General features: G+C 54.0%; 5 protein-coding genes across 5 annotated transcripts in view; 2 read left to right on the forward strand and 3 right to left on the reverse strand.

Moving 5' to 3' along the window:
- BO82DRAFT_340875 (MFS general substrate transporter) overlaps nucleotides 1-1479 on the reverse strand; it is a 2457-nt gene extending 978 nt beyond the window's left edge. The window contains exons 1-6 of the mRNA XM_025633529.1: nucleotides 1056-1479; nucleotides 919-996; nucleotides 549-837; nucleotides 400-483; nucleotides 166-342; nucleotides 20-103 (exon numbers count right to left, since the gene is read on the reverse strand). Coding sequence (XP_025489468.1) covers nucleotides 20-103; nucleotides 166-342; nucleotides 400-483; nucleotides 549-837; nucleotides 919-996; nucleotides 1056-1236 — 893 coding nt within the window. The 5' untranslated portion in view covers nucleotides 1237-1479. The remainder of the gene's footprint in view (nucleotides 1-19; nucleotides 104-165; nucleotides 343-399; nucleotides 484-548; nucleotides 838-918; nucleotides 997-1055) is intronic.
- Nucleotides 1480-4225: 2746 nt separating this feature from the next.
- BO82DRAFT_356638 (putative 2-oxo acid dehydrogenases acyltransferase) lies at nucleotides 4226-6325 on the reverse strand. The gene is made up of 4 exons (XM_025635788.1): nucleotides 5834-6325; nucleotides 5641-5744; nucleotides 5515-5586; nucleotides 4226-5462 (listed from the first exon to the last, which is right to left on the reverse strand). The coding sequence occupies exons 1-4, from the start codon at nucleotides 5994-5996 to the stop codon at nucleotides 4395-4397; spliced, it is 1407 nt and encodes a 468-aa protein (XP_025489469.1). The 5' UTR covers nucleotides 5997-6325; the 3' UTR covers nucleotides 4226-4394.
- Nucleotides 6326-6745: 420 nt separating this feature from the next.
- Nucleotides 6746-8643, forward strand: BO82DRAFT_137279 (phosphatidylinositol-specific phospholipase C). Its single transcript, XM_025630035.1, has one exon. The coding sequence runs from the start codon at nucleotides 7070-7072 to the stop codon at nucleotides 8507-8509; it is 1440 nt and encodes a 479-aa protein (XP_025489470.1). The 5' UTR covers nucleotides 6746-7069; the 3' UTR covers nucleotides 8510-8643.
- BO82DRAFT_356641 (mitochondrial 54S ribosomal protein uL10m) lies at nucleotides 8608-10021 on the reverse strand. The gene has a single exon (XM_025635789.1). The coding sequence runs from the start codon at nucleotides 9871-9873 to the stop codon at nucleotides 8830-8832; it is 1044 nt and encodes a 347-aa protein (XP_025489471.1). The 5' UTR covers nucleotides 9874-10021; the 3' UTR covers nucleotides 8608-8829.
- A 135-nt stretch (nucleotides 10022-10156) lies between these two features.
- BO82DRAFT_356642 (anthranilate phosphoribosyltransferase) lies at nucleotides 10157-11795 on the forward strand. Its single transcript, XM_025635790.1, has 2 exons — nucleotides 10157-10582; nucleotides 10659-11795. The coding sequence occupies exons 1-2, from the start codon at nucleotides 10256-10258 to the stop codon at nucleotides 11622-11624; spliced, it is 1293 nt and encodes a 430-aa protein (XP_025489472.1). The 5' UTR covers nucleotides 10157-10255; the 3' UTR covers nucleotides 11625-11795.
- The last annotated feature ends 244 nt before the right edge of the window (nucleotides 11796-12039 follow it).

Genomic DNA, 12039 nt, shown 5'->3' on the forward strand with positions numbered 1-12039 from the left:
GGGGGGGTGGAAGACGTACATGCAGAAGAAAGGCGAAATCAGGGAGGAGAGGGAGCGGGCGCGAACGGAGAAGTAATCGGCCAGATAGGTGCTCCAAGATCCTCTATTATCACGGTTAGGCTCTGGTCGGTTGGCTCAATTGGAGTGGTCAAGAGTGTTACTTACGAGTAGAAGAACGACCACAAAGCCCAGAGGGCGGAAAGAATGATGAGCTTGGAGGTAATAGTCTTAGCGATGCGTCGAAGTTCCATTCGACTGGAGAGCGTCTCTGCTGTCACAATTCTAGTGCCATCGGAGCGGACAACATGTTCGAAGGGAATGATCAATAGAGCAAATGGTAGGCTTCGAGCGTGTGTTAGCTTTATCCTTGCAAGTAGATTAGAGTGGCCGAGAACTCACGCAATGCACTCAATGATCACAAACGCAATGAAAGTGTCAGGGGTCACTCCACCCTCCGCTCCATCCTTACTATTCTTCGCCAAGCTGTGCAGATAACCTTCAGTCAGAACTCAATCACCATTACATTGAGAATGTGGGTAAGAACTCACTTGATCGCCCCTCCGACCAACTGTCCCAAGTTACGCGACACAATCCACAACGCTAGATACTTTCCTCGGGCACCAGACGGCGCCAAGGTCATGATGGCGCCAGCCTCAGCGACATACCAGCAAGCAGTGCCGATGCCGCCGATAGCACCGCTTAGGATGAGATACCATTGGTTTCCGAACTTGCTATTGCAGTAGTATGCTGAGCCCTGAATGGGGAAGGACAAGGAACCGATGACAAGGGCCCATTTGACGCCGATTTTGTTGACAATGGGTCCGCCCAGGAAGCAGACTGCGAGGTTGCGGATCCTCTCGTTAGCGTACTCGACATTCCTTGCTGGAGAGAAGGTGTATCTTAAGAGGAGAAACATACCGACTGCAAGCATGGCATATCTGATTGCATTGGAGATGTTAGACACCTGGGGACTTGCAAGACCACCACCACCCAGGCCTGAGAGGGATTAGCTACGCATTCTATGACACATCAGGATGTCATTGAGGAGCCCTAACCAGTGATTGCGTCCGACATAGCAGGTCCACAGAACGCTTGCACGCTCAGTAAAATCATCTGCGTCAAGCTGTGACACCAGACTCGCTTCCACCATGGGAGAAGGGGCTCGCTGGTCCCTACCACGGCAGTGGAAGGAGGATCCTCATGGGTATCTGGAATAACGGCTTTTGAGTCGGTCATTGTGATCGGGTAAATGTACGACTCCTACCGCATGTATAGTATCGCTCGAAGGAAAGGAGAACTTGAAGGAAGGGAGGCAGAAACCCGAGGCATGGAGGGCAATTTAAGGCCGTGTTGGTAGGACATCTCGGCTATACGAGATAGCATATTCGCCTCTTACCGTGTCGTCGATAGACCCGACAAGAGATTAGGCTTATCGTGGGAACCTCTCGCCGGCGAGATAGCGACAGTGGGTCGCCTTCCCCATGGGGTGAGTCTTGAGCATGGGAAGGTCCACGCGCAGAAGAAGAGTCTAGCAGTCTAGCAGTCTAGCTCCCTGCTTGGCTCCTCAATAGCGATTGGTGGCTTTACCGTGATAAGTTGGAGCAGTTGGAGGTTCTTGGCAAGACTTATCGCTTATCGTGCCTCATGACTGATAAAAGAGCGGGGATTCCCTCCATCTGGCCGGCGAGGGGGGTCGGAAGGTCCACGCGATGGCATCCAGAGAGATAAAGTGATTATGATTCCGGAACCTTAACTTTTGTTGATGTAATTAACTTTATGTCAACCTTGATTGTTGGGTTGGGGTCACGGGTCGTATCTAAGTGCCTGAGGCTGTCATTGCCTTGTTGCCTGGCTTGGAAGGCACCCAACGAACATTGTATGGGCCTCAGGGATATGACTCTTCAGCATGAGGGAAGAATGATAGTTGACGAGGATCCCGTGCAAGGATTTAGGCAGAAAGATATATAGAGAGATACCATGGAACAAGACTGTCAACTAGAATATTCTAGTGGAAGGAGGACAGTCAACCTAAAGCCTCTCACAAGCATCGTAGCTCACTATTCCTATCATCAACGAACCACCTTCAGATAGACCGAATCGTTTGGCAAGAAGAGCAAGCGCCTTCCGCTGCATTAGAGGATGCTGATTATAGCCAAGGGATGCGTGATTGAATTGATACGTTGACAGCCGACGCATTGGGCCAAAGAACGGATGTGCTATTATCCGGCATCAAAAGAAAAGAAAGGGAAGAAAGAACTAGCAGTATTCAAAGGATGATATCAATCGGATGTGCTCTCCCGAGGCCGTCATCCCCAGTTGTTCCAGGCCACAAGGTAATGCATTTTCCGCGCTTGAAAACTTAGCTGGCTCCGATGTATAAAAGTCCGCGTCACTTTAGCCCTAGCACTCGATTCTGAGCTTGATTGAGTCACATAACCTGTCATGGCATCATGCCTGCGCAGAGATTTCCGAAGGCCATCAGGCCCACCGCAAGTATCTGGGATGGAGAAGTGTTGATTCGGTCATCGCCGTAGGGCGTGGCGCGGTAACCATTCCATCGATCTCATAATCTCATGCACAAAGTTTGCCTGTCTGACGCGGTCTGTGCTGTACCTTTTGGCTTAAGTTAACGACCTGTAATGGAGCACATCTACGCCTTTCATGATGACATCACCATGGCAACAATGTGTATCTGTCTGAACCGCATAGTGCTCATAGGTAGCGCTGCGAGACTCGTCTGCTTGATCTGCATTGTTGTGTGCTGTTATATGACCGAGCCTTCCAGCAACTAACAGCATGTTCGAAGGCCACCATGAGGTTTTCAATTCGACGCGCGGTTGAAATAGCCTGTCCGTCATATATGCCACGTCAATCCCGTTTCTTTGGATCTTCCTAACTTGGAAGGCTACAGAGCCACGGTGGTACTGTACTCAAAACACGCTGGTATGCGGCGTGCCTGAAACCTCGAGATATGCAAATGATTCATACTGAAGTGCCCAAGGATGGACCTTCCTATCAGCTGATACGATAACATTTCAGCGCAGTCACTGGCTTGTGGTTCTAGCTTGATATAAAAAGGCTGCCTTCAATGGAGAACGAACAGATACCCAAGTCTTCTCCTTCCAACTATAACCAAAAGAAACCATACCTACAAACGGCGATTGATCATCAACTTTCCCGACGCTTCATCTCCCATGCAAACCCTCATAGAAACCGCTATCAAGCATATATTCCCAAACCTATTGTTCCACGAGAAAGAAAAGTCCATGGAAACCGCGACAACATCTCACGAGAGAATGCCCTTGCTGAGGTCAGACATGAAACCCGAGCAGGTCGTGGATTGTGTCAAGCGGCAAGCGTCGTTGCAGAGAGACCACCGGGACCTGTCCGACGCCGCCGATAGGGTCTTCGGCTTTGGCAACTGGAGTGAAGAGCTCTATCCTCCGCAGTGGCTTGAATTCGAGGACAATGAGACCGATCCTTCCGTGACGGTGGGAGTTTTTGTCAAGGTCCGAGTCTGGGTTACATTCCCACAATATCCATGCTGTCGCGACGAGATCAGTGCTACGACATGCACCTACACTGTACCCGCGGACGACACAAGCACACGGGCTGAGGTCCGGCATTGGCTCCGAATGGTCGCTCTGGAGACGGCAGTTTTGCGAGGTAAATGTGGTGCCTTGAGGCTCTTTGAGTCTAGACTCCTTGAGGGCCCCCAAGAGCTATGAGCTTGGAAATGGGAATGGAGGTATGTCAATCTCCTGCCAGTATGTCTTCGTTTCCTACCCACGTGGTTGCCAGTGCTGTTCAGTGCCCTGACGATGTCTTTATAGGCTGGAAAGAATAATCCACGCTGACGAGTGTGGAACTGATAGCTATTGCTTACTAGCTTTGAACCGTACCGCCATTTATCTCGATAATTGTGGCTCGATATGCCGCCTTCAACGGTGGTTTGTTTCTATATTACCTCCCCCCACCGGCCTCTTCAACAAGGCACAATTGCATATTGTACAACATTGTATACATTCTTTACTGGAATGTTGCATGGAAGATGGGCGTTCATTAGAAGGTTTTGATCTTTTATCATAAATACGGCTTCTCTAGCCTCTATTGAGGTACTTAGCAAGATGTGCTATTCTATTAGTCGGTCGCTCGACCAACTTCCAACTAACTGTGCTCTATTGCTGAATTATGTTTGGAAAATTCCATAGTAAGAAGTATAGAGTTGTAGTGTGATATTGTATTTCATAAGTCTTATTACTATCACGATGTCATGAGGTCCTGGAGACCCTTGATTTTCTATGGGAGGAGGTTCGTGGGCGAGGAAGAGACTATTCTGTCGTCTGGAGGAGATACAGATTTCCTCCGTCCAAGCCCGAATAGCCGGAATAACGCTACCGCAAACTCAGCAGCATCTGTTCCGGATTCTCAACCAGCTCCCGCACTCTGTTAGCCATACGCGCCATAGTCGCGCCATCCACCACCCGATGATCGGCACTCCAGCTGAAATTGACAAGCTCGCCTTTCGTGACCTGGCCTGCGTCGTCGAAGACAGGCAGAGTCCTGACCTTTCCAATGCCCATGATTGCCACCTCTGTCGGAACTAGCACTGGGGCAACATAAGTGCCTCCGATATTCCCAATGTTAGAGACGGTGATAGTCCCGCCGTTGAGATCCGCCGGTGTGATCTTACCCTCCCTGCCCAAGACACTGAGTCGAGTTATCTCCGATGCCACATCCAAGATAGAGCGATTGGCGACATCCTTGATGTTGGGTACAATCAGCCCTTGGGGGGTGTCCATTGCAATGCCGATATTATGCTTCGAGCGCATGATGAGCTGTGGCTTCTCTGGATTGGTCGCGTCAACCCTTGCATTAAGGAGGGGGTACTCGTTGAGAGCAAGAGACACAGCCTTCACAACAAACGACAGAAAGGTGACTTTCCGTGGGTCCTTCAAATCCGCGGCAAGTTTCCTTCGCATAGAGTTGACAGCGTTGATGTTGAGCTCATCAGCGAACAGGAGATGGGGGATTGTGAGAGAGCGAGTCATCGTCTTAAACATCTGCGACTGAATGGGCGTTAATTTGACTGCCGTTTCGGCTTGTGGCTCTTCGAGTGCCGTAGGCTTTGCAGTGACCCCAAAGTCTCGCCTCACAGCGAACCGCTGTACATCCTCTTTCAGGACCCGGCCATCCTTGCCTGTACCTTGCACATCTTCGATATTGACATTCAGTGTCTTCAGCAGCCCTCGGACTGCGGGGGTGGCGAGCGTTGCATAGGGTGATTTTGGCGTGCTAGTGTTAACTTGTGATTGCAGGGACTGAGGAGCTTGCTGAGGTTGGACCGGCGTGGGTTGTGAAATTATCGGCTCTGGAGCTATTGTGATCGGTTCGGAGATGGGCTTAGGCGGGGGAGTTTCGTCGGGGTATTTCCCATCTTCGACCTCGATATCGCAGAGAGCCTGCGCAGAATTACTTAGTACGCTGGTTTATGAGTCTCTGTTTGTAGCATACCTTGCCTGTAGGGACGGTGTCGTCGGCTTGAAAATGGAGCTTCTTGACCACGCCTTCGTATCTTGACGTGATCTACAAAAATCAGTATGAGGTCAACATGAGGGTCGGGAATTCAAATTAACTCACATCGTCAACTGCCTTATCAGATTGGTATTGACAGAGTGGTTTCCATTCCTCGATACGCGCCCCTTCCTCGACGTACCATTGGATGATCTGGACCTCCGTTATCCCTGCGGAGACGTTGGTAAACAATCGATTCGGGCTGGGTTGCACAACCACGTCTGGAAAATTTCAAGTGAGATAATAGGGGTGCTCATACCCTCGCCGACATCCTTCAGTACTTGTGACTTCACTCCCCACAAGGGCGCAGCTCTGTGAAATTGCCGGCGAGGAATGGTAAGTGTTTTGGTCGGAAGGGCCCTCGACCGTTGACCAGAGCGAAGAGCCCAAAAAAAGCTTCCACTGCACCGTAAGATGTTCATGATAATCTGAAGTCAGTCCAGACACTGAAAGAAAGAAGATGGGTTACAGAAAGAGAAACCCAGGCAGCTTCCCCGCTGCATGATGGGTGATGGGGAAGTAAGTAAACGCGACTCCGCCGACGATAACCGACGCTCGGCGTCATTGCACGTGATCCTTCTCCGCATCTCCGCATTATCTCCGGGCCGTGCGTTTTTCCGCTGGAGTATGCATAGTTGAGGGAGTGATCGTGATGGATCAACCGGTAGAGTCCCATTGAGAATTTATCATTTTGCGGGATAGACTCATACCTGATCTTATAAGAGAGTTGGTCCGGTGCATGACATACGCCTGCGCTAGTCAGTGACATAGTCATATTTCACCCGACGGATCTCTTCCACTTCCTTCCCTCATTACCTCTCCAGCGGATTAACCTACCCAGTTTCATGCCAATGACATGCCTAGCCAAATTGATATGTGACAAGCTTGTTCACCCGGAATATGCTCACAGAGAAGGCTATTTTCAAGATCATTTAAATGAGCCTCATGATTCTACTCGAGGATGAGTCCCTGGACCCATGTTTTCCCTACCACGGTCCGTGCTTTATATATCAGTGGAGCACGATTGCGAATCAGCTTTCCGCGATTCTATGTCGATCACTATCATGGCAATACCTCACTTGTCAGAAAGATGTGATACTCTAGAGCCAGCCAGACACCAACCGAGTGTTTGTTAAGAGGACTGCTGACCCTTGGTATCCTTGAGGTTTCCGGGTGCGGTGGATCAAGTCTTGCCTTCCATTGGCGCCGAGCCCATCAGTTTGCTTTGCTGCTTCAGCCGGGGGATCTCCTTCAGCGCTAGCCACTGCCAATGATAAGCTGCGCCCCAATCGTTGTTTTGAAAGGCTGATGCCTACCAGTAGGCTATTTCTTCTACTCGCCCACAGCTTCAGCCCTATCCGAAAGTTTCTTGATCTAGGTCTCAGTTGCAAAATTTTTCCTTTTGTGTCCTAGATCTTTCGTCTCATCTACATTGATTGGGGGCAATCTATCCTTAATCCCGAGCCACTTCTCATGCATAAGTGAACGCTACAAGATGGTTGCCGAACACCTTACCATCCGCAACGTCACATCGACACCAATCCGGCTCAAGCGCATCGAGCGGTTCCGCGCGCCGGAGCGGTCGTTCGACGGGGTGCAAACCTTCGCAAGGAACTTCACCCGCGTGCTCACCAATGTGACTCGCGCCACCACGCCCGTCGCCGCCATCCACGACGACACTACGCCATTCACCCACAATGAAGCTGACTTCGAGATCGCGCCCTTCCAGACCGTCCAGACCGAGATCCGCGCGTTCCTAGAGTCGAAAAAGGAACGCCTGCGCTGGATCTTCGAGGTCGAGGGCGAGGAGCACCAGCTCCAGACCCCCGTGCCGACCACCGAGTCCGCCACCATGAAGGCGATGAGCAACGACCCCAAGTTCCGGCTCACGGGCGTCTTCATCACCCCGGAGTCGCACCTGACCATCTTCTCGTCCGCCCACCTTGAAGCCTGGATGCGGGAACTCGACGGCGACGTGCTGCTCTCCTCGCTCTCCATCCCGGGCACGCACAACTCGCCGACCTGCCATGTCGCGGCGCCCTCGGTGCGCTGCCAGGCGGTCAGTCCGCGCGAGCAGCTGCGCAACGGGGTGCGGTTCTTCGACATCCGCGTCCAACCGCAGTACCCGGACGACGCAGACCGCGACGAGCTGATCCTCGTGCACAGCGTGTTCCCCATCTCCCTGACTGGGAGCAAGTACTTCCGGGACCTGATGCGCGAGGTTGAGGAGTTTCTGTCCGAAAACCCGTCGGAGGCGGTGATCATCTCCCTCAAGCGCGAGGGGCCCGGAACCCACACTGACGAGCAGCTCAGCCGCATCCTCAGCGACCACTACACCTCCCAAGACGGCAGCCGGTGGTACACGGAGCCCAAGATCCCGACGTTGGGCGAGGTCCGTGGCAAGGTCGTGCTGCTGCGCCGATTCAACATCCAGGACAACCTCAAGGAGCTCCACGACGGCCACGGCTGGGGCATCGACGCCAGCGGCTGGGCCGACAACTGCGCCGACGCCACCTGCCCCAGCGGCCAGCTGTGCATCCAGGACTTCTACGAGGTCCTCCTCACCCAGAACATCGACCAGAAGATCCAGTACGTCCGCGATCAGTGCCAGCGCGCCGGCGGCACCGTGTACCCGTTCGGCGTGCTGCCGGATTCGTCCGCCACCCGCGACCATCCCTTCTATATCAATTTCCTCAGCGCCAGTAATTTCTGGAAGGTCGGCACGTGGCCCGAAAAGATTGCGGCCAAGGTCAATCCCGCCACGGTGGATTATCTGTGCAGACGGCATGGCAGCGGGGAGGATGGGGACTGGTCCACGGGCATCCTGGTCACAGACTGGGTGGGCTTGGATGGGGACTGGGATCTGGTGCGGTGTATTGTAGGGATGAATGCTCGGGTGAGGGAGAGGCGGCTGGCGCAGGTGGATGATTGGTAGGATGGGCGGGGATGTATCTGAAGTAGCAAGTTTACCACATCCATTTGATAGTGGACGTTTGCATAGATACCATTTACTCCTATTTCGAAAGCTTCAGGCAAGCACGATCGACGTTCATGCAGTAAAACGATATCCAAAAAGAAAGGTCATTGTATCCTGAGCAGTAGACTCCGATCTCTAATCGATCTCATATGCTAAAATGGGTTGAGAACAAACACAAACAAGAAGAAGTTACACACGGGTGTTATTATACACAGAAAAAAGAAAGGGAAACCTTGGACATCCCCCACCGAAAACCACAACTGTATTCACCGCCCTGTTCAAGCGGACTCATCCTTCTTCTCCTCAGGACCCTTCTGCTCCTCCTCTAGGACGCTCCGACGGCTCTCCAGCGTGAAGTACAGGCTCTTACCAGCGCCCTCGAGGGTGTTGGTGATGCTGGAGCCGATGCTCTGGAGCGCCGTGACCAGCTGTGACCGCAGACCGTCCATACCGCCCTCGATACTGCTGACCCACTTGGACTGCTCGACGTCCATGACCTGGCCGTCCATGCGGGCGGCGATCAGCGACAGCTTGCTCAGACCGTTCTGCACGGGGATCTCGTGCCAGCCCGGGTTGGCCTTGCGAGTCGGAGCGGGCAGGCCGACGACCTTGGGGGCCAGGATGGTGAGGGCGGCCTTCAGGTGCTCCGGCGAGACCTGGGGGATGGTGAGGATGGCGGTGGGGCCGACCAGGAGCGGTGCCATCTCGTGCTGGCCCTTGTGGTCGAGGACGGCGTCGTGGGCGGCGCGCGACAGGTCGTGCGTGAACAGGCTCGGGTCCAGCGGGATCTCGGCGGAGGTCTGCGTGACGGGGTCGACGGCGTCCGGCGTGGCCGCCGCGGCCGTACTGCTGCTACCGGGCCGGAAGTACTCGACGATGCGCAGCGCCACCTCGAAGATCCGGGTCTGCACGATCTGCACCTTGATGTGCGGCGCCAGCGCGGGCGCGTCGCGGCCCTCCGAGGCGATCTTCTCGTCCACCTTGCGCATGGCGTGGCCCAGCTCCCGGCGGATCGCCGTCCACTCCACCGACTGCAGGTTGTCGTGCTGCAGGAACACCATCAGCGGCGCCGTGCGGATCATCGAGGTATACTGGCGCAGGAGCTGCGAGCGGCGGTACTCCGGTCGGCGGTATGACGGGGGCTGCGAGGAGGGATAGTGGGCGATCGGAACGTGCGAGTGGGTCATCTGTTCGTGGGAAGCGGCCGGGGTCGTCGCCGTGCTGGCGTATCGGGTTGCAATGGCCATTTCATACTGGCAGAGTCTCTGGCGTCGAACTGACTGGGCGAGCCGGCCGCTGGAGACACGCATCCGGGGAGGCATTGTGATGGTGGGAGGGCGTGGACGGAGGGCGTGAAGAAAGAGGAAACAAAGACGAACACAGTAGAGGGAGTAGGCCCAAGAGCTAAATGAGGATCTCCAAGTCCGGTGGAATTGACAACGCCGGCGACAATCACAATGTCTGGGGCAGGATCGCGGACTGGCGAAAATATGGCACGAAATCTTGTTGTCCCGAAGTGGTTAGACGGAACCTGGGGCGGTGAGATTCTGCAAGTTTGCTTGTGCAGCGCCGGAGGGGACCGAATGACTCTTTCTACTTCGGCCTCTTCTATTGTCTCCTCTTATTTTAGTATATTTTCCATTTTCCACCTTTGGGGAAAGCTATAATACCTGACTAGTGATATCTTCTTCGCCGTCAGGAACAATGGCCGCTCCGCATCAGGAAACCAAGCAGGGACAGGTCTCCATCTCACCCCTCCTCAAGAGACTCGCCTACCCCGCTACAGAGGTTCAGGTCTCCGCGACCGAAATTGCTGCTGCTTTTGCGCTGATCTTTGAAGATGGGCTCTCGCAGATCCAAACTGCCGCGCTTCTGACGCTCTTGCACTCTACCGGACTCGATCGTGATGCAGAGGTGATCGCCAAATGCTCCCACCGCATGAGAGAAGCTGCTGTGCAGGTGGATAAGGCGGCTCTCAAGGCGGCCATGAAGTCCCGTGGTAAGAAGGAGGGACAGTACAGAGGTGGCCTGGTATGTCATGCCTAGTGATCCGATCGCTCCTCATAGTAGACTTATCTGACGGTTCCACCCTCCTCGCGAGCGATAGTGCGACATTGTCGGAACCGGTGGTGACTCTCATTCCACCTTCAACATCTCGACCACCTCCTCCATCATTGCCTCCCCCCTTCTCCTCACAGCGAAGCATGGCAATCGGGCACAGACGTCTTTCTCTGGGTCCGCCGATGTCCTGCAGGCCGTGGCACCCATCCCTCCGAAGATCGATGCCGTCACCGCCGAGAACCTGAGCAAAGTGTACGCCGCGACCAATTACTCCTTCCTGTTTGCGCCCAACTTCCACCACGGCATGCGGTACGCTGACACTGTGCGACGTGGCTTGGGCCTTCGGACGATTTTCAACCTCATGGGACCCCTGGCCAACCCTGTCGATTGGGCCATCGAAGCCCGCGTCGTCGGCGTGGCCTACCAGAGCCTGGGACCGGTCTTCGTGGAGGCGCTCCGTCAGAACGGATGCAAGAAGGCGATGGTCGTCTGCGGCGCCGAGGACCTCGATGAGATCAGCTGCGCGGGGCCGACCAACTGCTGGAGGCTGTCGGAGTACCCCAACGCCGCGTACAAGCAGCCGGAGAATGAGGATGACGAGTGCTCCTGCGACGAGGACCAGAACCCCCGCACCCTGGTCAAAATGGAAATGTTCCAGCTGCACCCGTCCGATTTTGGCCTGAAGGCCTACCCGCTGACGGAGGTGTTCGGGAAGAAGATGCCCAAGGACAATGCGGAAAAGCTCATGAGCATTCTGCGCAACGAGCTGCCCCGCGACGACCCGATCTTGAGCTTTGTGCTTCAGAACGTGGCAGCCCTTTTGGTAACGTCCGGGATCTGCGAGGCAGAGACCAGCAACATGGGTCCTGGGGACGATGGCCAGGTGATCACCGAGCGGGGACCTGGCGGCGGGCGCTGGAAGGAAGGTGTCCGCCGGGCGCGCTGGTGCATTGAGAGCGGCGCCGCTCTCCGAAGCTTCGAGCACTTCATCGAAGTGACCAACCAGCTGTGATTGACTTTTGTTATGTGAATACGTGTGTATGCGTTATATAGTTCGGTTCCTCTACGGACAAGCATTTCTACGGACAAGCATTGGGAGATTGGATTATTTTGGTCGGATAGACCGGTCTGATTGGAAGTTGTGAGTAGCATAGGATAGTGCAAGCATAGGGCAGCATATGACAAGATGCCGAAATGATGAGGCATAACCCAGCCACTTGGCAGGAAAAGCCTCGATAGACATTCTCTATGCACAAGCAGTAAGCTGCTGAGCTTGACCATAGTCACGCCAACTTGAAGACAAAGAAGCCTGCCCAGACTACCCAACACAACCGCACCACCACCACCACGACGCAAAGAGAATGAGAAAAATAAGTGGTATGAACTCCCAAACACCACAGATGAAAATGCACATCAATCGTAATCAA

The sequence above is a fragment of the Aspergillus uvarum genome, assembly GCF_003184745.1.
Source record: "Aspergillus uvarum CBS 121591 unplaced genomic scaffold BO82scaffold_48, whole genome shotgun sequence".
Lineage (NCBI taxonomy): Eukaryota > Fungi > Ascomycota > Eurotiomycetes > Eurotiales > Aspergillaceae > Aspergillus > Aspergillus uvarum.